Here is a 27,332-nt window from a genome sequence, read left to right on the forward strand (position 1 = left end):
CTAAAGGAAACCTGCAGGAGAGCTGACCTGTATAACTTCATTAATTGCTGTTATTGCCACATAAGGCTGTGGCCTCATGTTGCGGAAGCACAGTTTTTTTGTTGTTTTTTTTTTGCAGATTTTGCTGCAGTTTTTTGAGCCTAAGCCTGGAGAGAATAGGGCAGAAAGTAGAAGTCTAAGTACTTTCTATGTATTTTCCATTTTTTTGTTGTTATCCTTGGCTTTGGCTCAAAAAAAACAAAACAAAAGCTGTTTCCGGAACATGGGGCCTCAGCCCAAAAGATCTTTGTCAAAGCTATCAATAAAATAAAGGTGTGTACACACTACAGATTTTGGAGAGTATTTTTAGGCAGTCTTCCTCCTCAAAAATCTTCCTCCTCAGAAGAAAACTGAGGCTGTATCTTGAGCCCCACACAATAGGCTCAGCTTGATTCCACGTGTCACAATTTCTGCTCCGATTCTGACACTGCAAGATCATGACGCTTATTTATTTTCAACATGTTGGGAGAAAAAAGAAGCATCTGTCATGGCCTCCTACTGAATACAATTGGAGGCAGAATAGGAATTGTTTCTTTTTTTTTTCAAGGTGACCTTGAGGTGGAAGATCTCCTCCAAAATCTGCTGTGTGAACATTTCCTAAAATAAATGGATTTCAGTAAATTTTTTACTAGTAAACTATTCAGTGGGAAAATCCCATGACCTATATGCTGGATGAGTAGAGAAAAAAATGCTGTGTGTTTTTGGTTCAGGTGCCCTTGTGTTTGAGAGCATAGTTGAATACACTTTTCAGTGCAGTTAAAGGAGGTTTTATATACTGCTAGAAAGCTGAATTCAGCACAATTTCTGACTTCATGATCTGTGCCCCTCGGTGAAGAGTTATTGGTGCTGGTACTGTAGCTCTTCACAGTCAGAAAGGCGTTCCTGACAGTCACTCAGGAACGCCCTTCCTCACAGCAGCGCCTATAGCACTGTACTGTGAGAGCGGGGAGGAACGCCCCTCCTCGTCTATAGACGAGTACTATCAGGAGGGGAGGTTAGGCGTTCCTCCCCGGTATCACAGTACAGCACTATAGGCACTGCTGTGAGGAAGGGCGTTCCTGACTAACTGTCAGAAACGCCCTTCTGACTGTGAAGAGCTGTGGTATCGGCACTTGTATGGGACTGTAACACTGGCCAAGTATTCTTACCAGCACTTTGTTCACATGGGTGCTCAGGGGCACTTGTAAACTCCTGTTCTGATCCCTGGGAGTCCCAGTGGTTGGACCCTACCCCCAACAATCAGACACTTATTCCTTATACTGTCGGAAGGGTATTTGTGTATATAATGTAGATAACCCCTTTAAATATTTGTGTTGAGATTTGCTGCATATCAGAGAAAATGCCCTCCAGTCCTCCTTACCAATGGACTATAGGTTGCATTTTTTTCCCCTGGACTTTGTATAAAAAAAGTGTTATGTAGATTTCCGTTAAGGAGTAGAATTTTTATTTTATTTTTATTTATTTTTTTTTACAATTGCTGAAAATGTTATGTTTTTAATTTGGTTACAGTAAGTAACCTGCTAGTGTAGTATATATGGAGGTATTCTAATATTTACAGCATTGTCCAAATCCAACCCCGAATTCAAATGTCATATCATGGGCTAGTTTTTCTGTTACTACTTCTATGGGAGTTCTGGAACCTCACTGCTCAGTGACATCATTGGGTGGTAAGGAACGCCCCCTCTGACAGTACAATGCTATGGACGAGTACTGTCAGGAGGGGATGTTCCTCACAGCCCAGCTAGACTACAAGGAAGAGATATTGATAAGGACACCGATATCTCTTGAACTGGGGCACATAATGAGAAAGGTGACACTGTGCTGAATTCAGTGCACTGTCGGCTTTCTAGTGGTATATAAAACTGCAGGTGCCCCAAGACGTGAAAGGTCCTCTTTAACTGAACAATTTTTATTTTATTTTTTTTCATTTATTTTTCTTGATTTTACTCTGTCCAATTATTCCAAAAATATGGTCACTAGCTGATTATATATAAATTGGCTCTGATTTTCTAAGTGGGCGGTAACCTTTTATTTTCTCTGACAATTTACAATGTCTCACGAGTGTTCTCAGCGTTACATGACGATGATCCTTTCATCATACTTTCACCATACTTTCACCACTCTTCTTGCCTTTAGAGAACAAGGAAGTCACAGTAGTTCAGCACTTCTACATGTATTGTGTGTTAGTGTGAGGTCACTTTAAATGACCTTTGTTAAAATAATATAAAGATCATTTAATACCAGTCAATGAGTCTCCCATGTCTGTAATCAATGGCTATACAGTTTAGTCACAAGTTTACATATCCTTAGGCTCCATGCACACAAACATGTACTTTGTCAGAATGTTAGCCGTGTTTTTAATGGCTAGTACACTTGCCCGTAATTTTTTTTGATGGCATCATACACATCCCTATGTATTTTCACGGGTATGTGTAGGGGTTTTGAACCTGAAGGCAAAATTGGAGACAGGTTTCCTGGTCCTTGTTCACTACATCAAATCCCACTGACCCAAGATGCACTCTTCATAAATCAAGGTTTGATTTTTACTTTGTACATGACATGAACAATTTTTCCAGAAAATTATTACAGATTATTTAATTTACAATTCACTCAAAATGGCAGCTGCTCAGAAATTTGCATACCATGCGGTACTGGACAAATTGACATTTGGCGAGAGTAAAACCCTGATCCGATCTTGAGAATGTGGGTGATTTACACCCATTGAGAATGTTACCGTGGTGGTTGCAGACGCCCCTCCCATTCCATTCATTTCATTGGCTGTGCCAAAGATAGCTGAGTGTTGCTTTTTGGCTATACCTGGCGCTGCCATGAAAGTGAGTTGAATGGGGGATGTCTGTGTCTTCTCGATAGGAGTAACACTACCACCTCTCTGTTCTCAGGATTGGTGGGGATCTCTGCACTCATACTCTTGCCAACTTCTCCAATTTAGAACCATCTGATTGACCAACTTGCATGATCTGAGTTGATTTGAGGCGTTACCATGGCAGTATTTTAAGGCTACTACCTGCCTCTGTGCTTGACTCCATGGGAAAAGTACAAGAAATTAGCTAAAACGTCTAAAAAAAAGAATTGTGGACCTCTAAGTCTTGTATCTCCTTTGCAGCATTCCCCAAATGCCTGAAGTCCCCCTATTAATCTGTTCAAAAGAGTAATATGCAGTGGGCTCGTTCACATCTGCGCCCAGTCTCCGTTCTGCAGGTTTCGGTTTCCTGCATAAAACAGAGGCAGAAGGTGCAAACCTGCAGGACTCTTTCATACCCTTTCATTTGAATGGGTTTGAAAGATGTCCAGCCGTGAGTGGCGGTGAGCGTTTTATGCTCTCTGCCGCGAACCCGTTTTTTTTTTTTTTTTTTTTTTTTTTTAAATCCGACAAAGAGTCGGACATGCAATACTCTGTGTCTGATTTAAAAAAACCAGTTTCGCTGCGGAGAGCATAAAATGCTCACCGCCGCTCATGGCTGGACCCACTCTGACCGCTTTCCGTCTTCTGCAGGCAGAAGACGGAAAGAAGAGAACAGAGACCCGAACGCTAGTGTGAACCTAGCGTCAAACACCATGGGACCATTACGTTGGTCATACTGCTCATGTTCTTTCTCCTAGTGATGACCATACACTTTGTTTTTCTTGGATGGGGAAAAAAATAAATGCACGTCACCCATCCCGTTACCTGCTGCCTGATGTTCGCCTGGGGAAGTAGAAAAGTCCAGTATACAGAGAATAGACATGGTGGGATTTCCATCACTGAGTCTCTCATTGTCAGCTGGTCTGAAATGTCCATACTTTGGCATGGGAAAAATACAGTCCAAGAACACCAGAATAACGTTTGTATCTGCTTCCTCCAACATCTTCACAAAAAATTATTTATCCTAGCATGTGTCCTATATCGACACAACCTGAAAGGCCGCTCATCAAGGAAGAAGCTACTGCTGCAAAACTATTATGAGTAATCCAGGTTACAGTTTGCAACATGGGGACTAGATCTTAGGTTTCATGTCCTCTGATTTGAGGAAACCAAAATTGAACAGTTTTTGGTTTGACCATTGCTATGTATGGCGGATAAAGGGGGAGGCTTGCAATGCAAAGAATACTGTCCCAACTGTGACGCATGGTGTTGGCAGCATCATGTTGCGGGGGGACTTGGTGCTCTTTACAAAATAGAAATGTATGTGGACATATTGAAGAAATATTAGAAGACATCAGCCAGGAAGTTAAAGCTTTGGGAGCACGCACGTCTTCCAAATGGACATTGACCGCAAATATAAAACCGCTTAAGTGACAGCAATGGAGTGGTCATCACAAAGACCTGAACACAGTCTCATACAAAATTTATGGGCAGAACTTAGCATGTGCAAGTAAGGAAGCCTACAAACCGGACTCGTCTACACCAGTTGTGTGAGGACAAACGGGCCAAAATTGCAGCAAATTATTGTGAGAAGCTTGCGGAAGCCTACCCACTATGTCTGACCCAAGGTAGTCAACTGAAAGGCGATGCTACCAAATACCAACTGAATGTATAGAAACTTCTAAGTCACATTTGTGCCAAGACTGTTAATAAAGGTCCACCACCCATTCACCGTTGTTTCGCTTTGACCTCTCAAAGTGAAAATCTCCTCTCCACCTTGTAGCCGTCTATATTTTCCTACTTAACCAAATCAGATCTCTACTCTTTCTCCCTTGGACATTTTAAACATTTGTGTATGCAAAACTTCTGACACAGCCTGACCCCTACTCCTACTTCATCTCCTTCATAAATGGCTGACGGGCATGGTCAGTTAGGAACAGTGAAGCTCCTCTAAGTCATTGACTTCCAGTGAAAGTAAATTTACAACAAACTATACATCTATTGATACAACATAAAAAAAATTATATAATATAATAATTTTATATTGAAGCTGAATTCGCTAACTTTTTTACAACTCGGACTCCATCCAAAATTGGTCACGACTGATTCCACTGCCCTGATGCACACCGGTTTTGTCTTACTTGACCTTCAAGCCTCAGGGAAATTAGATGAGGAGGAAGATGCAGAGATGTTGCAGGTCCCTCAAGATTTTTGTTTTATGCAGATTTTTTTTTTTTGTGGATTTTTGTTGTATCTACATGAACAAAGTACAATACAGTCTGATTCAGTCCGCTGCAGATCTGAGTGTGTAATTTTGCTATCAATGGACTCCATGATTAGTCTGCCGCAGTTTAGGTGGAGGGTCTAATGTGTAACTATGAAGTATAGGGAGGCGCACTACTCCGCTGTCAAGACTATTTTTGATATCAGAGTATTTAGTTTGAGCCAAGATATTTCATGTCGGGATCAGCCGTTGTTCTACTGTATGTTAGAAGAAAGCACATGCTTTGTCTGATGGACATTGGCAATGAGAATTTTTATCCTTGTTCTATATATTCTTTTATGAACGCCTGGCTAAGGGATTAAATATCAGGACTTCTGATGCTATGATCATGTTATGAGCAGAACCTATTCCAGGACAAGTCCCCAAACTATAAGCCAAACATATCCCTGGACCTCCAGTCACCCAAAGGCCAAACATATCCATAATCCTCCAGCATTAGGCTCTAAACATTATGGGAACAGGTCTCTAAAATTGAAAGAGGAGGAAAAAAACTAGAGGTCTAAAAAGTAAAAAAAAAAAAAATCTTCATTGGCCGCCACTTACTTTTCCATTGCTCTATGTAGAACAAAGCAAGTTCCTTCAGTCAACTCAGTGGACACTTGCTACATGTTATGTATTATTGTCTTAAAATGTTGTACCTTTTTAAAAGCAATTTTTTCCATTGAAAGACCTATAGAGTGCAGCAGTTGGGTAATCTATAGGTGTATTATAGTATCCAACTCCAGGGACCCCCTTTGAGTAAGGCGTCCAGTCCTCTATTCCCACCGAACAATTATTGCTTGGATACTCTCGCTTTCCATTAGTCTGTAGTCTACCAGCAAGACGAAGTTGATGTCTTGGACTGTCCATACATCAAATCTGCATTGAAATTCACATAAATGTATATGGTTTTTGCACAAATTTACTTGTGGCTTTGTAGTTGGTGTTTGAACTGTGGATTTCTATGACTTTTAATGCAGATTTAAGGGTCGCAGGATCATGCCTATGCTGTATATATAACTATAAAGGTTGGATCTTCTGCAGAACTATTGTTATATAAGATTTGCAGGGCTCCCTGTAAGGATATGATATAATGTATTAAGAGAGGTGATGTGATCTTCTGTTCCTCTGGCTTGTGGCAGTAGTTATCATGCAGCATAAAATCGCTCCTGTGGTATTTCTTGAGATATTTTTCAGTTCCTGGTTTCTTGTTCAGCATCTAATTCACATGTACAACTATAGTTGCAGATTGAGATTCCCAATTAAAATCAGTGGAATATTTCTTGTCAGAATCTACAACACATTTGCAAACTTTCTGCAGATTTCTGATGAAGAAAAACAAATTGCATTTGGGTTACATATTGAAATTCCCTTGGTGGGGGTGTAAATTGCAGCAGAATTCAGACATGGGTTTCACAATCCACTACGCCTGGATTTGGCGTAAGGCTACATGCACACGTGACTGAATTTGATGTGTATATTTCACACTAATTTGTGGTTTAGAAATGTACCCGAAACAAGCGAGGAACAGCTGAAGTTCTGCCGCGGAAATGGAAGAGTCCACCCGCCTTAAATTCCTCTTCCATTTTCACCGTGTGAACATACTCTTAGTGCACTTGCTTACATGCTACCATATCTCACATGCTGTAAGTCAGAAAATTGGCTTTATGGCACTTCTAGCTGTATATTCTCAATGCAGAGCGTTCTACCAGTGGAGAAAGTGTTCATATACAGAAAGAGATGGGGATCAGGCATTTATGGCATCCCAGTAACCCAGCATTCTATCTTTTTCTCTGAACTGTATATTATGTTATGTTTTGTACTATTGCTTTGTACTGTGTGCTTATGTCATGGTGTCCTGTCCTTTCAGGTAGCATAACACCAACAGTTGAGTTGAATGGTCTTGCGATGAAGCGTGGTGAGCCGGCCATCTATAGGCCCTTAGATCCAAAACCGCTACCAAATCACAGAACTAACTACAACTACAGGGGGATGTACAACCAGAGGTAATGTCAGACATTTCTCTTAACTTCGACTTTTCCTAAAATTGCTGTTTGGATGTTGGCTGGACGATCTGCTATCTTGGTACCAGGGCAATGCAAGACAATGGGAGTTGAGCTATAGTACCTTGACTCAGATACTACACTGTTGTTTGCTGATATCAGCTGATTGGTGATGGGGCGAATTTTGAATACTCACTGATCTGACATTGATGGCCTATCCCCATTAGGATAGGCCACCAATCTCAAAATCCAAGATAACTTGCACCTCTGCACTGCTCCTATTGTGATAAGTTGACATTCAGATTCCTTCCATCCAGGTGTCTCCTCTGCTGGCTATGCCACTGACCCTTACCATGCAGACCACTAGAGCGTATGATCAGATCTCTCATCTCAAGTATTTTTAATTACCTTTTTTCCCATAACGTCATCTATTTTCCACTGTAAATGTTGCTTTCCACATAAGGAAAAATCACACATTTTGGAAACCGTCTTATACTGGTACATATATTAGGTTCTGTACATCAGCATCATGATTTCTATTTCTATGTGGTGTTCATGCCTATGTCAAGGGATTTTTCCTACAAAGATTTGAACATAGAAGGACGTATGCACGACAGGGGTAAGAAACCTTTGGCGCGCCAGCTGTTGTCAGACTACAACTTCCAATTTTTTTTAATTTTTTGAGTAGACCACTGCAGTGTGTTATGTTATTCTAGCTGCCAAAGCTGAAGCCTGATGGAAAGTGGGTATAGTACAGCAAGTGTTAACAAAGCAGAAGTTTATGTTGTAATGTAAACCAAGCAAAGCAAATGTTCTGTGCAGTTTCAACTCTTGCCACTAGGGGCTGCCCTTTGCTTATATATCTCACACTTCTCCATAGCCGCGAGGCTCACACAAGTCTACTTCACTCTATGAAAGCTTCCTTATTCTTTATTGGCAATTCATCTGTGAATAAGTCACTGTTGCACTGTTGTTTTTTTACGGTTTGTGATCTTGATACGCTTTATGGCACATTAAATAGAAGAATCCATCCTCAACTCTTAATTTTATTTTATATTATTTATTATTTAATAATTATAATTTTGGGGGACTTTTGGTTATTGCTGGACAGCCTGAACTATGATACTTTATTTCAGTTAAACTCTGTAGCAAGAACCAGCCAGGGATAGGCAACCTTCGGCTCTCCAGCTGTTGTAGAACTACAACTCCCAGCATGCATACTTGCTCTGCAGTTCTTGGAACTATCATGGAATAGAATGGAACATATTGGGAGTTGTAGTTTCACAGCAGCTGGAGAGCCGAAGGTCGCTTGACCCCTGAGATAGACCAGTACAGAATAGCGATTAAAAAACGGCATAGGTTGAAGTACAAAAAATACCTAAAATGTTAGGTGCCGGCAGCTGTTGCTTTTATAGATTTGGCTATAGAAAGAGAGAAAAGCAGCACCAAATGGGGTAGTAGGGCAGCGCATGAGCTTAGAATTTTTAATCTCCGTGCCTTGAGGTTTATTCTTCTGCTTCTTATGTTGATGTCCAACATAAAAAACTAAAAACAAAACAAATTGCCATTTCTTTTTCATGTTCTCACACTTTATGATCTACTCCTGGTTTTGGCTTAAATTGCCTTTAAATGGCCTTTCTTATCCTCTGATTCTTGCCACTAGAAAGCCGACAGTGCACTGAATTTAGTGCCGGAGGTATCGTTGTCATTAGATTCAGCCCTGATATCTCTACTGTCAGAAGGGTGGGACTTACAGCCTACCATCCTCGCCGCTTGACACAGTACTCTTCCATAGTCTTGTACTATTAAAGAAGACCTTTCACCGATTAGGGCACAGGCAGTTCTATATACTGCTGGAAAGCTGACAGTGTGCTGAATTCAGTGCACTGTCCGCTTTCCCAATCTGTGCCCCAGGTAAAGAGCTAGAGGTCCCGGTACCGTAGCTCTTTACAGTCAGAAGGGCGTCCCTGACAGTTTGTCAGGAACGTCCTTCTCCACAGCAGCGCCTATCGCACTTTACAGTGTGAGCGGGGAGGAACGCCCCCTCCCTCTGCTCACAGTGCTTGTCCATAGACTAGTATTATCAGGAGGGGAGGGGGGCGTTCCTCCCCGCTCCACAGCACAGCGCGATAGGCGCTGCTGTGAAGGAGGACATACATGACAGACTGTCAGGAACACCCTTCTGACTGTAAAGAGCTACGGTATCGGGACTTTACCTGGGGCACAGATCGGGAAAGCCGACAGTGCACTGAATTCAGCGCACTGTCAGCTTTCCAGCAGTATATAGAGTTTCCTGTGCCCAAATCTGTGGAAGGTCCTCTTTAAGGAGGCAGGGAGGTTGGGGTTCATTCCTCATAGCCCAGGGGTGACTTTAAGCTGTAAGGCCCGCTCTTCTGACGTGGAGACATACCATTTGTGAAGCTAACGGTACCGATATCTCTGGTGCCCGGGCAAAGCTGGTGTCGGGACATGAGAAGTCCTCTTTTTACAAAAAAAAAACTGCATTGGAACACCTGAACATGGAAATGCACCCTAGGTGTGAGCCCCTTTTTGCTCTCTGTGACGACTTGGGCCTTATGTATCACCTCTTTCTACCTTTCCATTTGGAAGAACTGATATTACTAATGCCCTGATCTATAAATCTTACCCTTGGTATACCGTAAACAGCCCTTCTCGTATTGTATAGTTCGGCTTGTCCTTGCATGATCATATTAACTGGTTCTGGGGTGACTACTGTTAGTTGAAACCTTTGTAACTTGAGACTATAATGTTATGGAAAAATAGTAATTCGTTCCAAAGACAGATATAGGTAATATAGATAATGCAAATCATAAAAACACACAAGTCAGAAGGAGCTGCTAGAAAGTCACTTTCTATGATGATGATCGGATCTTTTTCAAGGTCCTGTACAGAACAATGTGTACTTGGAAGATAACATGGAGATGTTCTCACCTGGTGTCCAAGGGAGCAGCTCATCCTGACACAGGTAAAGAGCAGTACAGAACATGTAGTACCGCACTATAGAGCTTAAATGAGAGTTTCTGAGCGCTTAAGACAACATGCATAACAGAGCTGTGTGAAGGGGGAAGAGGAGCTTGTGCTATATGAGAACAAGTGGTTGGCTGCAAAAGAAAAGGCAAGCAGAATTTTTTTTTTTTTTTTTTTATGAAACCCTATTAAAAAAAATTTTCTAGACTGTAATACACATAATGCAGTAATAAAAAAAAAATAAAAAAAATTCCACAGGGTTGTAAATCGCCTTTAATGAGTGTTATAATGAATTCCTTTTTTTTATTGTATTAATATGATTTTAGCATTAGTAGTAATGTACTACGGACAGAATCACAGGGCTGCGTTCCTCCCCTACAAGTGTTTCCTTAGCTTTAGAAAGCTGGCAAGGCCGAATGTTTTAGCGGCATGTTTTCATGATATATCCAGTGTACTAAGATACCTGTGTATGCCTTGTGGTGGTCATGACCAATAGAGGTCCAACATGCTCCAATAATGTGGTCATTCAAAACTGCCTGCAGTTTTTGGATTTGCCACTTGATGGCAATAGACGCTATTCAATAGCACTTCTTGGGTTGTGTATCCTGATTTTTAAGCTTTCTGTTAAACCCTTGTGTCACATACAAAAGTTTTCCCAGCCACAGGTATAGGCTAAAGGGAATGCTACATGTTCCCCATTGTAATTACAGATCTCTTTCTTGTCTCATTCATTAAGATGCAACTTTGCCATAGCTTTAGCATAAAAAGATGTTTTCTGGTCTGGTTTCTTTAAGTTCTAGTGATCTAGCATTATCGCCAAGTGGAAGGTGCGCACATTGGCTTACCTTTACAGAGCATAGTATGTAGTTTGGCTTCATTTGTCCCTCGTGGTAAAAGGATATACTAATAGCAGCAGGTGAAACCTCTCTACAGAATTCTGTAAATCTTTACCGATGACATCTTGCCTCTTGAAATTTGCCCCCAAAAAGTCGGCTACTACAAAAAAGTATAATGACCTCTTATTTCTGTACTGCCATCGGTAGTCGGTGGCTGTGTTCGCTGCTGTCAGTCATTCCCCTACTTCTACAGTCTTCTTTCATTGACAGAACAGTGTTTGACTACCCAGTCCTTGAAGAGGCCTGCCATAATTCATCCATTCCCTTGCCTGCCATAGATCAGACAGATGGTGGGTATTCCTGAAAGACCTTGGCTTTGTTAATGACAAACAGCTTCAGTTTATGGCTTTTATCCGGATTGGCACCGGAGAACTGTAATCCTGTCTTTGCTCATCTTGATGCCTTAGCAGCTTTTTTTCTGGATGCTGTCCAAAAACTGTGCCAAAATAGTCCATTCTCCTCTGTATAGCTGTGGCTGAGAAGGCGATTGTGCTACTTCAGAAAGCGGTTAAAGATTTTGCTTCACTACCGTGCGGGTTTGGGGTTGACGTCAAGCTTGTGTATCTTGTATAAAAGGTTTCTGACTTTAGGCACCAGCACGATTGCTGAGCACCTTGTATGCCGACCTGCACGACCGAGTGTGCTGTCCAAGGTGGGGCTGATTTTGCAACAGAACACATTAGAGTGCCTTATCTGATGCATTCACATCTACGAGGACTTCCAATCTGGTATATTCCTATGACACGGAGTAGGATAGGACCTGCTGTATATTCAGCGGTACGGAGCCACGGCCTGCACACTTGGTTGTATGCATTATGCCTTAAGCCAAGGCAGTTGTTTAGCCTGGGGTATTGCTGAATGTCTTAGTGTACCAGTTATGATGTAATACGAACAGGATCTCTTCGCTCATAGACAATTACTGTACTTTTGATTCAAGGTAGGGCTGGGAGATTATGACCTAAATTGAAATCTCGATTAATCGATTATGATTACTGGTGATTATTTAGGTCGCGCACCCTTTAAACCACGGCCTGTTTACAGTATTGGGTAAACTTTGTGAGATGTCTTGCGAGGTTCACCCAGGGGGATCGTTTTGATTAAACTTGGCCTAACCGCGATTCCCCTACGGTCTTTGCCGCATCTGACCCACTCAAAGTCTTCAGTGGTCCCTGATGTCACTCAGAAGCGCCGAATACAGCAGGGAGAAGTGCTGGAGCCCAGAAGAGGTGAGTAACGCTTACCAAAGTATAACAGCAGCTCCGATTTGAACGTGGTCAGTCCGAATGAAACTACAGCTAGAACCTTACAAATATTGTAATAACTGAACTGAAATAACAGACATGCAGAAAATTATTTTTTATTATTATTATTTATTTATATAGCACCATTAATTCCATGGTGCTTTACATTTGGGGGTTACATACAATACTTAGAATATACAGGTAGATATAATACTAACAATGGCCGACTGGCACAGTGGGGTAGAGGGCCCTGCCCGTGAGGGCTTACAATCTATGAGGGAAGGGGGGTAGAGACAGAAGGAGAGGGGGAGACTGTACAGATGGCAGTGAGGTGATAGTGTTATTGGAGGTTGTAGGCCTTCCTGAATAGGTGAGTCTTCTGGGCCTTCTTGAAGCCTGTAATTGTGGGGGTCAGTCTTGTGTGTCATGGTAAGGCGTTCCAGAGTATGGGGGATGCACGGGAGAAAATCACGTTGGTTATCCTGGTTGATGATCAGGTTTTTTTTTGTTTGTTTTTTTCCTTTAATTTCTTGCATAGAATAGTTTCCTTATTGTAATAAAGTTGTCCATTTATTAAATCTGTCAAATGGTAATGGTATTCTAAGGCTATGCTCAGACCTCTGCCGGGTGTCTTTCCCTTGTGAATCCATCTAAACAAAAAAAATCTGGATATTTGAATGGCTCCTTTCACTATGGGCTTGTGTGCTATCCGTATTTTCATGGACAGCACTCGGACAAAACAAATTGCTAGAATGAGTAGCCTAAGAATGTATTTAAATAAATAATGGTGGGCTCATACATTGAGTGTTTTACTTTCCCTGCCATGAATTATCGCTTTGGTCTCATACCTAAGTTTTCATACATTCATCTCCGATGAGAACGTCATTCTTGCTTCATTAGTTTTTGATTGAAATTCCTCCGGGGCTCTTTGCTGTAATTCGGGTGATTTGGATTCTAAAGTCATATCAAAGCACAGCCAATAATGCAGTTTGGCAACTGAGGCTGCTTTAGAGAAAGGTGGAAGGTTGAATACTTCCAACACTGAACACGTGCACAAAGCTGTCAAACATCTTAACAGTCTTTACCAAACTAAAGTCATCTTGTCGGCACAAAAAAAAAGCCAGTGAAAGGTTGATGCATTGAGAATGTTTATAGAGCGCATTCCACAGATCTTATCTCTTCAATTTTATACCTGGTTTATCTTAAGTAAAAGGAAAAAAAAAAGTTGGCATTCTGATTTAATAATTTAAAGCCTTTGAAGTAACGTTGGTGAGTGTGGGATAGGAGATCCTATATTGTACCGCCATAATAAGTGTTATTTGTAGGAGACCGTGGCTTAATGTGCCAGCACTTGTTCATACTTCAGTGGGTAGGGTATGTTCTAGGTGGCTCCATCATATGCCATGTGTAGTCATTGGCAGTGACAAGATCAGATTCAGCATTTTAATAGTTGTATTGGGAATTGCCTCTTTCTGGGTTCCAACTATGGCAACCTTATTTTTGGTGAAAGGGTAAAATCTGGAGATGTAACCAGGGGCACAGCTATGGGGTGGGGTGGTGGGTAGAGCTAGCCTTCTCTAGAGGTTCCTCTGCCACATAAAGGAGGTGGATGCCCCAACACAGATTTTGGAGCTTCAAGTTATACAGCTGAGTTTAACTGTAGTTGGTGAAAATGTAGCCGGTGTAACCAAATTTGGTGCCTGTAGGTGCCCAGAAGCACTTATGCCACATGTACCACAGTATTATACATGGCATGTGGTGCTTTTGGAGTACTGTTGCAAATTTGAACAGGGCCAAGGAGCTAGAAGTTACATTTTTAAATACCTGTTTTGTAGAAATCTTCAACAAGTAGACTTTCACCAGGGTAAAGCAAGGGGGGTATCGTCACTCCTTGGGGAGAGACCACCATATAGGTGTTTGGAGTCTTATTAAGCCTTTAGCACTCCACTTTGCAAGGGACTATGGGAAGAATATGCAATTCTATCTTCCATGATGTAATTAGAAAGTCAGGTGCCTCAGTGTTGCAAACCAATAGAGGGCGCTCACTGGAATGTGCAAGACTGTCTTCCCTGATGTAATTAGGAAGACAGAATCTCAGTGAAATAGCCCAATAAAGGCTGCTTCCTTTAACACCATGCTCGACCTTCCAAGAGGCCTTTGTTTTGCAATGATGCTGGGATTATTACCAGGTATAATCTCTCAACCGAGGACGGCTGTTTTGATGTTATTGCATCTCGTCAGCCCGATGTAGAGAAGACTAACCTTGTAGAGGTGAGAGGCTTAGACAAGGTAAGGGGGGTATCGTCACTCCTTGGGGAGAGACTACCATATAGGTGTGTGGAGACTTATTAAGCCTTTAGCACTCCACTTTGCAAGGGACTATGGGAAGAATATGCAAATTTGTCTTCCATGATGTAATTAGGAAATCAGGTGCCTCAGTGTTGCAAACCAATAGAGGGCGCTCACTGGAATGTGCAAGCATGTCTTCCCAGGGTAAAGCAGTAACACTATTGGGCTCATTTCACAAGACCAAATGTACAGGCTGATGCTCCTGCAAGAAGGGTGTCTGATGATCCGTTTCGGTGAGCATAGAGCAGGTCCTTCCCTCCTCCATGTCATCAGAACAGAGCACAAAGGCCTCATAAAGCAAAGTACATCACAGAAGCCATCTGAGTGGATTGTGCTGCAAACTAGGCCTCACGTCAGACAAAAGACTTGGTCGTGTGCATGGGTCCTTACATTCAAGTGAGCTGGAGCTATCTAGCACGTACCACACTTCTCTAATATGCCCTGCCCCTCTTTATTACGTGACGGAACCAGGCATAATTTCAGCTTAGTTCCCAAGGCCTGTCACTTTAACAAGGGAGGGAAGTGAGGTGTTCCTTGGCTGTGTAGTATGGAGTAGTTGGGAGCATCGGAATGGCCCTTAGCACTCCACACTGCTCATCTGCATATTCTGAAATAAGCGAATATCTGGAACCAAGACACAACTTTTCATTGGAAAACAAGGAGTTAGATTCCGGTGAACCTCACCTACGTCTCTGTGTTACTGCTTAATATGCTTCACGCTGTTGACAGACTCGCTTTAATGGCCCAAGGATTGGCGAAAGAAACATAGAAATGTTGTCTTTCGCTGTGCAAAGTGCTAAAGTGCAAGCAAGACTACCACGATATAGTCCATTTTTAAAACTTTATTTGGGGCAGGTGCCGTAGGTAGTGTTTTTTGGAAGTTATAAGTAAAAGAATAACCAATCTTTGTCTCTTTCTGCACTTTGCTTGCCACTTTTTGTGAATATGAGTGGTTGGAGGCACATCAGTTTGACATTTTTCTAACTCGCACCAGGTGTATGTCATGAGTTAAGCTGGAAATCTACACCAGGTCCTAACTGGCAGAGATTTCTATACTGATGTACAGGCATGCATTTTATTTAGTCGGAGGCTGGAGTCTCTCGATATATCTGTCACGCCTTGCGCCTGTCAAGGCCATTATTGAGGCTGGTGTACGAAATTTTGGTTTTAATAAACTTACCCAATTGTCTATCTTTACAACTGCCTTCGGCCCCTCTTGCGATTTTTAAGATACTACTGCATGTCTGCTGCCTAGCACGTGAAGCACAATACCTTCATAGACCGGAAGGGTATCAGGATAAGAAACCTCTATGGTGAAGGAAGATAACCGATGGAAAAAAAAAGGTTAATGTTTTTGGGAAACCCCTTTTAACAGTGAGGGAGACCTGTGAGCACTGGGGCTGCTTTTTAATTAAATTTTTCAATGTTCTCACAATTTGCATTTTGCGTTTGATGCATATTTTCGGATAGCGCCCTTCACAGTGGTATATAGAGCACCTTTTACATGACAGATGCCTGTAGGTGACACATGTCACTGTGTTCCTATTCAGTGGAAGTCCGAGAGCTTTCAGATATACCAGAAAATACCCCAGGACTTGGACCCCAGGCGAAAAATAAGTGTTCACAGAGCTGGAGATCTTCAGCTTGACTGCATGGTAATAATGTATGTCACATAAGACCATTTAGATTGTTTGGTTGCGCAGGGCCTGTGGTTTATTTCTTAGTTTTTGCCGGTTTGCACTTGGCAGACGTAGACTTCGATGCGGCATCTTCCTTATTTCTGTATTTATCTTTGTTTCATCTGGACATCAATGGTTATCCATTTTCCTTTCATGGTGATACCTTATTATTGGAGCAATATTTCACCATGGCTCATTGCCTCTACCTTTTAGATTTATGACCAAAAAAATGAAGCGTGAACAACATACGTGGTGAAAGACTAAACATCTGTTTGTCATTAGATGTTTGTTCTTACGTTGCTTGATAGCAAAATAACCTGTTGAAAGTGACCTTTCTAGCCTGTGTTAAGACGTCTTTACTCAGTTTTATGTCTCTTTATTTTCCTTTATGTAAGAACTCTTGCACATGGTCTTATGAGATGTACAAAGCTGTACTGTGGTACCGATGGAAGTGTATAGACCTTACTTTATCTCCCCGTGCCTCTGGTTTCATATATACAGAGTTAGTTTCTTGTTTTTTGAGGTAGGTTTTTTGATTTACAAATCTGAAATAAAAATTTGTGACGCCCCATTGCATTTTGTTTGTACAGATCTAAGTTTTTTTTTTTGTTTTTTTTTAATATTGTAGCTTGAGCACACCATATGGGGTCACAATGTACTTTTTTCCCCTATCAGTATGTCTTTGTAGAATGGGAGGAAATCCACGCAAACACGGGGAGAACATATTCGGTGGCACTGAGTCACTGTGTTCTTCTAAGTTTTGTAAGAGGGTATCCTACTAATATAAGTGTGAAAGTTTGTGTGTTTGGATGTTTGTGTGTTTGGATGTTTGGATGTTTGTGAGTTTGGATGTTTGTTCCTCAATCACGCTAAAACGCCTGGACGGATTTGCGTGCAATTTTCCACAAACATAGTTTTCCCTTAGGATTGAGTCACAGGCTACTTTTGGTGCCACTAAACAACATGGCTTCCTAGCAGGAGACTCACAAAAGCAGGACTCCTAGCCCCAGCTATAGACTCACAAACACTGCCTGGCATTTCCTGCCTCAACCTGCCTGCACACTCCTTACTGTCACCTCAGGAGTAGCCCTCACTCTACTCACTCACATTTACATATAGATTTCTACTATATGACACATCACATTGTCTGTATTACTACATACACAATACAACACATCACATTTGCTAGCCCACCTAACTTTTTAAAGCAGTTTTACAGTTTCACACGTCTGTGTCCGCCCAATTCTCAAATCACCGCAGACGAAGTCGCGGGTAAAAGCTAGTAACTTCATATACAGCACACTTACCTGCACAGATCCGCTGGTCTGGTCCTCTCTCATTAACATGCCCTTCAGAGCGCCGTGCGCGCCCCCACTTTCCTAGGCTAGTGTTAGAGATAATGGGAGTAGGCGGGGCTTGTTGTGGCTTAGAGTGTGGGCGGGGAAACGTGAGTGCATCACTTATGTCTCCCCTCCCAATACCTGCCCACACTCTCCTAAGCCACAAGCCCCGCCTTCTCCCAGCATCTCTAACACTAGTCTAGGGAGGCTGGGATGCGCAGGGCGCTCTGAAGGCATGTCAATGAGAGAGAGGACCAGACCAGCGGCAGCGGATCTGTGCAAGTAAGTTGAGCGAAGTTCACGAGTAGATAGTGTCTATCTACTCTTCTGTAACAGAATAGTAGTACACTCCCATAGTAATGATTGGACGCAGCCGCAGAATGCAGGGGGTTAAGCGGCTGGACGCCAGCAAAGTCTGCGTTCCTGATCGCTCAACCTTAGTGCAGTGAAAGCACACGGACCCCATAGACTATAATGGGGTCCGTGTGCTTGCCGCGAGATCCCTGCAGGGAACATGTGGACAGGAAAGCACTTCTCAATCTACTTTCATGTCCACATGATTCGTGTGGAGATCTCGTGGCAAGCACTGCGCTTTCACTGCACAGAGCTTGCAAATGTGTTCGGTAGTCCGTTCGGGAGGTCCCCATGCCGACTCCTCGAACAGATTACCGAACGCAGATGTGAACGAATGGTAACACTGTTTTTTTTATGCTTGATCACCTCCCCTGGACCACCTCTCTTCAGACCCCAGAGTATAATAACCATGCAGGTGGAACTTTGCAAATATTATAGTGACCAAACCAAAATACCCAATGTAAACCAAATCGCTTCTGTTATCCTGGTTTATCTTCGGTTTCGATTATTTTTCGATCAATCGCCCAGCCCTAGATGGGAATCTTTAGAGCCATTTTGAATGGAAACAGTTAAGTTCTTTCTATACGATGTAAATTTTTTATAGTGGCCTTTTTATTCTACTCTGATGGTTCACAAAAGCAGAGTTTAGTTTTTATGACTGTCTGGAAAATAATTAGCTACTTTTTTTCCCCTTTCATTGTTATGAAGTTACGGCAATTTTCAGGTACTCTTATACGTTTACCTTTCCCCGATACGCGGCTGGCTTGTGTGCCAAAAAAAAAAAAAAAAGAACTTGCTAGAAGAGTTTTTGGAGGAGTGTACGAGGTGAATATCGCCTTTCATTAGCTAAGCATTCATTTAATTAGAGAATTAAAATGACTGTGGGAACATTTCAAAGGCCCACCGGGCTTAGTGGCTACTTGGAAGAATTTTTTTTTTTCTCTCTATTTTTATCTCTCAGCAGAACTTCATGAACGTTTTTGTGTACTTTGGGAAATTAAAAGCCGAGCGACGTGCCAGTTCCGAGGCTTGTTATTGTCTGTGCAGATGAAGTATGTCAAAAGGATTTACGCTTCCACCTTCCTGTGCCATAATGGTTGATTGAGTTCAGTTCAGCTGGCAATGCTTGTGACTATATGTAGAATAGCGGTAATTGGACTACGCCGCTTAATAGTTTTTCATAGTTCTTAGTATTGTATTAAATTTCATTACCAGAACATTAGCGAATACTCGGACTGCTTCATATCCTAGTTACGAACTGCAACAGATGGAAGTGGGATTTGGGCTCGTGTGATTGTGGTGTCCAGTTTTCACAATTTTTTTTTTTTTTTTTTATGCCTCTTGAACATAATTTTTACATAGATTTTTAGTACAAAAATTTATTATTGTTGACGTCAGTATTAAAGATTGTGTCCATGTTCACAGATAGTTTTGGTGTATAGGCAGGTTTCTCCTAGCGTCCTGTTGTGTTGTGATCCTATTCTTGCTTTCTAGTCTTGTAGTACGGTAGTATCGCCACCTGCCATAATATCCATTTGCTGTGTTACTCGTGTCAGTTTTTTGGGTGGTAATAAGGGAGACAAGTATTAGTGCACTGTTCAGACAGATGTCTATCTTTTGCTCTCCTCCAGTCTCGCAGAAATGGGGGGATGAAAACCTGCAGCTTCCTCCTTGCTGTCTGTATTAGTTTGTTGTAGAAGGTGGTGGTTGGTTTGTTGTGAAGTATTAAGGCTACGTTCACACAAACGTGAATAATCACTATGTGACGTCCATGTGGCCATTAGACACACGGCCACATTAATTTGACGGTCAGTGAATGGGGGCTATTCACATGACCATTATTTTGATTGTCCATCTTCACAGACAGTCAAAATATAGGTCATATCCTATTTTTGGACGTTTACACTGAAATGTATGGGGGTCTACGAAAACGAGTACCCCTTGTGTGCAAGATTACTGTGAAAAAAACTCATTCTGCCCCCTTTTTGTTTGAGTCTAGCCAACGTAGTAGGGGTATGGGACATTTTGCCCCTTCTTGCTAAAATGAAGGATTGTACTGTACAAGCTTTTCTCTTGCCTCTTTTTACCCAACTAATTCCTGTCTTATAGTTACTGGCCCTACCTGGCTTCTTGTGGCAAAATTCAGATGTGGCTTAAAAGAGTTATGCCACAGAAATGGTTTATTCCTTTCCATAGGATATTGGGCTAAATTGCTAAAGGTCCTTTTGCAGTGGTGGTTGCAGAATACATGCCCCTGCTCCACTAATGTCAGTGGGAGCAATGGAAAAAGCTGCAGTACAGCACTCGGCTATCTCCAGTGAACCCTTCTGATCAACGCTGTTTTCCGGGTCTTATGCATAGGGGGAAAATCATTTTCCTTGTGTAACCCGTTTAAGAATTACAGTGCCCAGAATAGCACCAATGTCCTTTGCTATAGTAATTATTAGACATTGCTTAGTATAGTGTTACAAATAAATAGTTGGAATAATTCTTTGTATTTCGCCGTTATGGCCATAAGCCCTTTATCGGAGGTATCCATTGTATAATGGTTATCACTTAAAGGGGTTGTCCAGGAATTTCAGGTTTCTGTAAGGAGGCCATGGTAGCTGAAAAATAACAAAAGCTTCCCCTACTTGCCTGTCCCTGGTGCTTCAGTGTCCCCCATCGCTGTCAGTTCCAGCTGCTCATGGGGGGCTTTTTCCGTCAGAGGTCCTAGCTGTAAGTGACCACAGAGGCCTAAGGAAAAGAACCAGCAAGTCACAATAGACATAGGCTACATGTGGCAAGTATGTTTTTTTTTTTTTTTTTTTTTTTTCCACCTTCCCTGGCCTCCTTGCAGAAACAATGTCTTTTTTTATGGCTCTGAATGTTATGCCATTCTGCATCAAATGCAGATCATATCATACTGACCTCGTAACATTTTATTTTTTTTCTTCCCTCTGCAGCTGAGCCCATTTTTATGCTGCCAATCATAGATGAAGGGCCCAGAATTCAACTGGCCATTTCTGCCTTTGTTTCCATGATCAGTAGGTTTCTTCATACCCAAACTCCAACCATCCTGAACTATAGGATTTCAACTTGTGAATGTGTGCCTCTGTGCCAAAATACATCGGTGGTTTTGTCAATATGTAAATCAGTACTTAAAGGCCTTGTTCAAACGGGGCACGGGACCGCGTGTTTTGGTCCTGATTCTGCTGTGGGAAGCCGCGTCAGAATAGGACCAAAATGCGCCTCTTGGCTTCCAACAGTCACAGCTTCCCGCTCCGGAGTAGGCACAAATGAATGGGCCTAGTCCGGAGGGTGCTGTCGCAAGGTGGACGCCGGGGCTGAATCACCCGCGGAATCCGCCTGAAGAAAGGGAAGCTTGCTTCTTATTTCCATGAGCCGGAACACACTGCTTACGGAAAAAAGGAAGCTAGTGATCTACATAGACCTCTATTGTGAGGGGGCGGATTCTGAGGTGGATTCGGCATCAGAATCCGCCCCCTTGTGCTCCTTGTGAACCAGCCCTAAAGCAACGAGGGTGTTGCGGCTTACCTCTTTGGTGATGCCCTTGTTTCTCTAAGAGCTCATATTGACAAAAAGTCATATCTGGACAATGGAGGCACAAGGTGAAAAGAGATATTATGGTTCAGGAGATCCCCAACCTATCTGCGGGGGATGTAATCGTATGCTGGGTCCTGGTGACAGACTCGCTTTATTATATATATTTTTTTCATATTAGAATTTTGGATAACTAGAATACAGATAGTTAAACTTACAGCCTAGGTCTTAGGCTCAATAACCAGTTGACCATGTAAGAGAGCTACGTCAGGCTGGTGAAATTGCGTGTATGAAAGCTCAGGGAGCTTCTCCTAAAAATATGTCTTTAGCTGAACAGTTTCCTTTCAACTGTACGATAATTGTTGGATGCAGTTAGCTGATTCCTCCTGAATTGCTGCCGTTTTTACATGGTATTCTCGCTCATGCTTGAGAATGCTTGAGCCGCTGAGTCAGTTTGCTTACGTAAAAGGCAATACAATACAGTGCATTACGTTTGTGGGTAGGAAATTGCACGACAGATTAGAGCCGCTTTCCTTGTAACATTTTGTTCCGCTTGTCATGTTGGTAAATTTGTAAGTCTTAAGTAGTGGCGGTGGGGGGGGGGGGGGAGATGTCAGTCCTCCTATGTGAAACATAATTTTGCTCATCTGGAAAACCAATTTTCTGTTTTCTGAAAAGACGACGTGTGCTATTTTAGTCTAAAGCCCAAATAAGCAAACAGTAAAACCTCAATACTGCTTTGGTCATTTAAGGGCATGTTGTGTGTGTTGTGGGGGGGTTTGTATGTTTTAAGATATGATGTTTGTTCTACTACATTAACCTAAGTGACCTGTAGTAATGTATGTTAGTCTTCTATCTTCGATATAAGAAATAATGGTTCCGCTAATCGCTATAATGTTAAAAGCCATAATCATGTCTGTATTGGTACTTTTAATAAGTTGCGCTTTTTTTTTCTTTTTTTTTTTTTAAATATATATTTCATAGATACTAATATAGCACCAATATTTGTGTCGTGCACGGATCAACACCGTTGGGGGCTCACAGTATCAAGCATGCACCTTATTAATGGGGTAACAAGAAATTACCCTCTATTCAAAGGATATGTGGTAACTTATTGGTCGGTGGGGTCCAACAGCTGTTAACCACCCTTCTGACTGCAGAACACCCCAGCTCTCATAATCGGGTGGATCATGAGAACTGAGGTGCTCTTCAGTCAGAAATGCATGTCCCCGCTCCATTCATTCGCTCCGTTCACAACCAGCAATGGCCAAAATACTGTTCTCTGCTATCTTCTATCTTCAGTGGTTCCCGTTGAAATAAATGTAACTGTGTCACATACACACACACACACACACGTAGTCCTGTCCGCCGTCAGCAACCATGTAAGGCATAATGGGAATTTTCTTTATTGAAACAATAGCATCACACACCATATATTGACCCACTCCAGGGGTCTTTAATTTATCAAATGTCCTTTGTAAGTAACCCTAAATGGGGAATGGGGTTTAACGAAGGGAGTAGTTTTATCCCTATTTACCCCTATTGTCTTGAATGCTTTCCCAGAACTTGTATACATTTTTTTTATTTTTTTTTATGGACCACAACATATGAATCCTGTCTTATTCCTGTCCTGTCTACACTATTGATGGGGTCAGTTGCCATCTGTGTGCCGTCCTCTGTCTACAGAACTGCATATGAGCACGACCATGTGCATGAAGCTTAAGGGACAAAACCTTTTGTTTTAAACTATTTTATTTTTTCCCCCACTATGGATAAGAAATAAGTATAAATTAGAGATGAGCAAACTCTATTCGAAACTGCCATTTTGAATAGCACGCTCCAATGCAAATGAATGGACGCAGCCGGCACGCGTGTGTGTGTGTGGGGGGGGTTAAGCGACCGGCCGCCGGCAAAGTCTGCGTGTCGGCTGCTTCCATTCATTTCTATGGAAGGGTGCTATTCGAAACGGCTGTTTCGAATAGTGTTCGCTCATCTCTAGTAATACTCTGACTTTGTCCTTTCTTTCCTGAAATATTCACTATAGTGGCCATTTTATCTTTGCAAACCCAAATTACAAAAAGGAAAGGAAGAGGTTTTGCTGAAACATGAGAATAATTTTTAAATGAAAAGCTATGCCTAGTTGCCAAGTCAGTGAAGGGATCAAGCTAGATAAAATCAGAAAAGACAGACAGGAAATGACTAAGGAACGATCAAGGACCTAGGACTGTCTCGGCTTAACATAAGAAAATTGAAAAGTTTTTCGTTAAATGCGCTCAACTCTTCTCTGTGATACATAAGAATATAGAATTTGCTTGAAAAGTTTTGTTTCTTCTCTTGTACACATATTGAGCTAAATTCATGTTTGCATCTTCAAAAAGGACCTTCCTCCTCCTCCTCCTCCTCCTCTTGCATCCTTGCACTACAGTTGGAATTTCCTCCTCAGCCCCCGCTGCTCCTGAGCAATCACAATCCATTTTTGTTGGTTTCAGCACTTCGTATGTTAATTAAGCTCTCTACTGTCAGGTGGGCGGTCCTGGTATATTTGCTTCAACTAGGACTGCCCATCTGACAGTCTAATTAGCATATTGGGTGATGAAAATGGCTTAAACAATTGCTCAGAAACAGTGTGGGCCAAAAAGAGAGAATTCCAACAGACACGATGGAAGAGAACACATTCTATTGGTTTTCTGTCTTTTGTTCTGATCCTATGACTGTACACAACAGTGGACTTAAAGGGATTGTCCGGGATAAACCTAAATCCCTACACTAATCTAAACACCCTCCTACTTTCTAAATTACATTAATCAAAAAAACACACAATCAGGGGCAACATGGTGGCCCAGTGGTTAGCACTGTAGCCTTGCAGCGCTGGAGTCCTGGGTTTGATCCGCCAAGAACATCTGCAAGGAGTTTGTATGTTCTCCCCGTGTTTGCGTGGATTTCCTCCCATTCTACAAAAGACATACTGATAGGGGGAAAAAAAATGTACATTGTGATTCCTATATGGGGCTCACAATCTACATTAAAAAAAATCTACACCATCATACTTGTCCATCTTTTTCCTGTCTAGGCTTCATTCTTTGGGGAATGGCTCTTCCTTCTATGACATCGACATGTGCAATAGAGCCAGTATCCTGGTTTAGCGCCGAAGCCGACAGTACGTCTCTATTGTGCAAGCTGGGAGCCTGGACAGTAGAGAAGTATTGAAGGCTACGGCAGAGTGCTACGCATTCTGTGCAGAAGGAAGACCGGAAGAAGACGGGGAAAGTATAATGGGGTGGCGGGTGGGTGGACTGAGGGAGTTGGGAAAGGCTAGCAGTGGGAGGAATAGCTAGGGAGACAGGGAGGGGTTGTAAGGGGGAGGGGGGGTGGAGTGAGCTGGAGATAGCGTGAGAGCCTACAACTACCAGAATGCATTGCTGTAGGATGCTATATACCATGTAAATAAATGCAGAAGATACTAGGCCTTCCCAGAGAAACCCAGAAATCACTCAAAACATTGCTAAAGTTATATGGGTGCTAGTAAATACGGTGCAGTGTTATGGAGAACACTAGCTAGAATATTGATTGATTTACCAGATACGATAAGCCACATTTAGCTCATTCACATAGTCTTTGATGGATCAGACCCATTCTACATCGTGGAGGTAACAGTAGAAATGTTTTTTTTTTGTTTTTTTTTTAAGCAGTTCTACTGCCATAGCCAGCCTGACTAAACACTATTTCTATGAGCTAATAGGGTACAACCTGCGGCTGAGTGACGTCACATCATCATTTATAATAAGTTGTGATTTAACACTTCTTGGAACCCTCAAAGTTAACACCAAGGCTGAGGTTTATATGTGGTAGTCAGTCATATTCATGGACTGAGCTACAAAGGAACCTTGTTGTCGAAGTTCCTAGAAAGTTGCTGCTGGCGGTCGAAGGAATAAATAGCTGTACTGATGTAACCTGCCGGCTATTGCTATTATTTGCTGACTTCAAGGTTTTTTTTGCAGAGAATAGTTGAGTTGTAAAACTTGGCTAAATATTTTCAGCAAGTGTTAGTCTTTTAATAGGCTCGGAGTCTATATTTATGGTGATATAACATTTCTAACTTTATTTTTATGCATTCTTTAGTGAAGCGGGACTAAGCAGTGATGATCCTACTAAGTCTTATTTATGATCTTGGCAAAATCTTTCTCATCTGTGTCTTTACAAATCACAGTAGTCTGGGTTGCCGTTAGTCAAAAGTTGATCAAAACAGACTATTTGCACTAAAATGGATGTTTGTCAAGTAACAGCTAAAAAATTTTTTTAGTTGACCATTGTCTCTGGCCGTTGTTTGAAAGAAGTCGTCAGTACTTGACATCTCCATCATGTAGTTGTTCATCAACAAGCGATCTTTCTATATTCTCCCATTGCCGTTGATTATCTTTGGATAGTTTAGATAATGGTAGGACCAATATGAGAATGAAGGCCAATAGGAACTAAAGACTGTCATTGGGCTGAAGTATCTTCTGACTCTTGGATCCTTTGACCTGCGACTGTCGAATTGCACATCAATTTAATTTTTGAATTTTTTAAAACTTCGTTTTACAACATTGATCAAGAATCATCCGCAGTTACAGAAGACCTTGGTCCAGATATTCTGCAAAGTGGTGGCCGTAAAATAAAACAAAAATTAAAAGGCAAGAAAAATATAAGTTGTATTGCACTTTTCACAAAGCTCGGACCCTTGAGTGATGGCAGTAGAAGTGATCCAGCTCTGCACCTTCAAAGCTCATGTTCCATTATTGGCGCGTTACTAAATTGTGACATCCAGAAATCATAACAGTCCACGCTTTTCACTCAAAACTGAAATATCTGCCATCTTAAAAACAATATACGTGTTATTTTTGGACAGCCTTTTGACCTCTTAATGAAACCCAGGGCCTTGACACACCAGAAGTTTGATGGCCAATACACATCTGTCACAATCTCAGGAATTCCTCATTGATTTATAAGGGTTGTATTCACCACATGGGGTGACAGGCCTCATACAATATCCTTAGGAGTAGCCTTTTGGGCCCCCCTGTGTGTTTGGTGCCATTTGATTTTTGTCAGGACGCGCTTTACTTACTTTGCATATTTGGGTGGTGGGGGACATAGACCATAGCAGCTGCTGCTGACACCTTATATGTGATAACACACTGGGCTTCATGGGTTGTAGTGGAAAGGAACATATAGCAGAGTAGATCTATAGATTTTTATTTTTATTTTTTTTTGTTCACAGATTATAATCCTGAATTAACACACAAATCACATTTGTATTCTAATTGGAATGATTTTACAATGGTCACAAGCCATTCTGGTTTAGGTCAGCTGGAATGGAGTTGTCAAAGCTTGTCCTCTTAATATTAATCGTGTGATACTTGTGTTTAAGACTGTGCCTTCTGAAATAATGGTCAATCACTTATAGGACCACCCATTGGACTCCTCTGCCCAGAATAAGCTGAGGGTTAAATGAATTACAAAGTATACTAGAATTTTTGTAACAAAACTCTACAATGATCTGCTCCTCTTACTCTATATCTTGCTGCTCGTAGATTGTTGGGTTCTTTTTCAAGAGTACTCTCATATTTCCGTTTTATGAAACTAGTTATCTTTATCATGTCCATATAGGTTGTCTACTGGAATCCAGACCAACTATGCTTAAAGGGGTTTTCTGGATCCCTTCTCCCATGGATTTTCATAATGATGTGTTGGGATCCAGCCCGTTCTTTGTATAGGAGTGGTGCTGGGGAACTTCAGCT

The 27,332-nt window shown here is 41.8% G+C and overlaps 1 protein-coding gene across 4 annotated transcripts in view; it reads left to right on the forward strand.

Moving 5' to 3' along the window:
- STAU2 (staufen double-stranded RNA binding protein 2) overlaps positions 1-27,332 on the forward strand; it is a 186,768-nt gene that overhangs the window by 35,443 nt on the left and 123,993 nt on the right. For all 4 annotated transcript variants that reach the window (XM_075270414.1, XM_075270416.1, XM_075270415.1 and 1 more), the window contains one exon: positions 7,036-7,171. In XM_075270414.1, the coding sequence (XP_075126515.1) occupies positions 7,036-7,171 (136 nt within the window). The remainder of the gene's footprint in view (positions 1-7,035; positions 7,172-27,332) is intronic.

The sequence above is a fragment of the Leptodactylus fuscus genome, chromosome 4 (genome assembly GCF_031893055.1).
Source record: "Leptodactylus fuscus isolate aLepFus1 chromosome 4, aLepFus1.hap2, whole genome shotgun sequence".
In the NCBI taxonomy this organism is placed as follows: Eukaryota; Metazoa; Chordata; class Amphibia; order Anura; family Leptodactylidae; genus Leptodactylus; species Leptodactylus fuscus.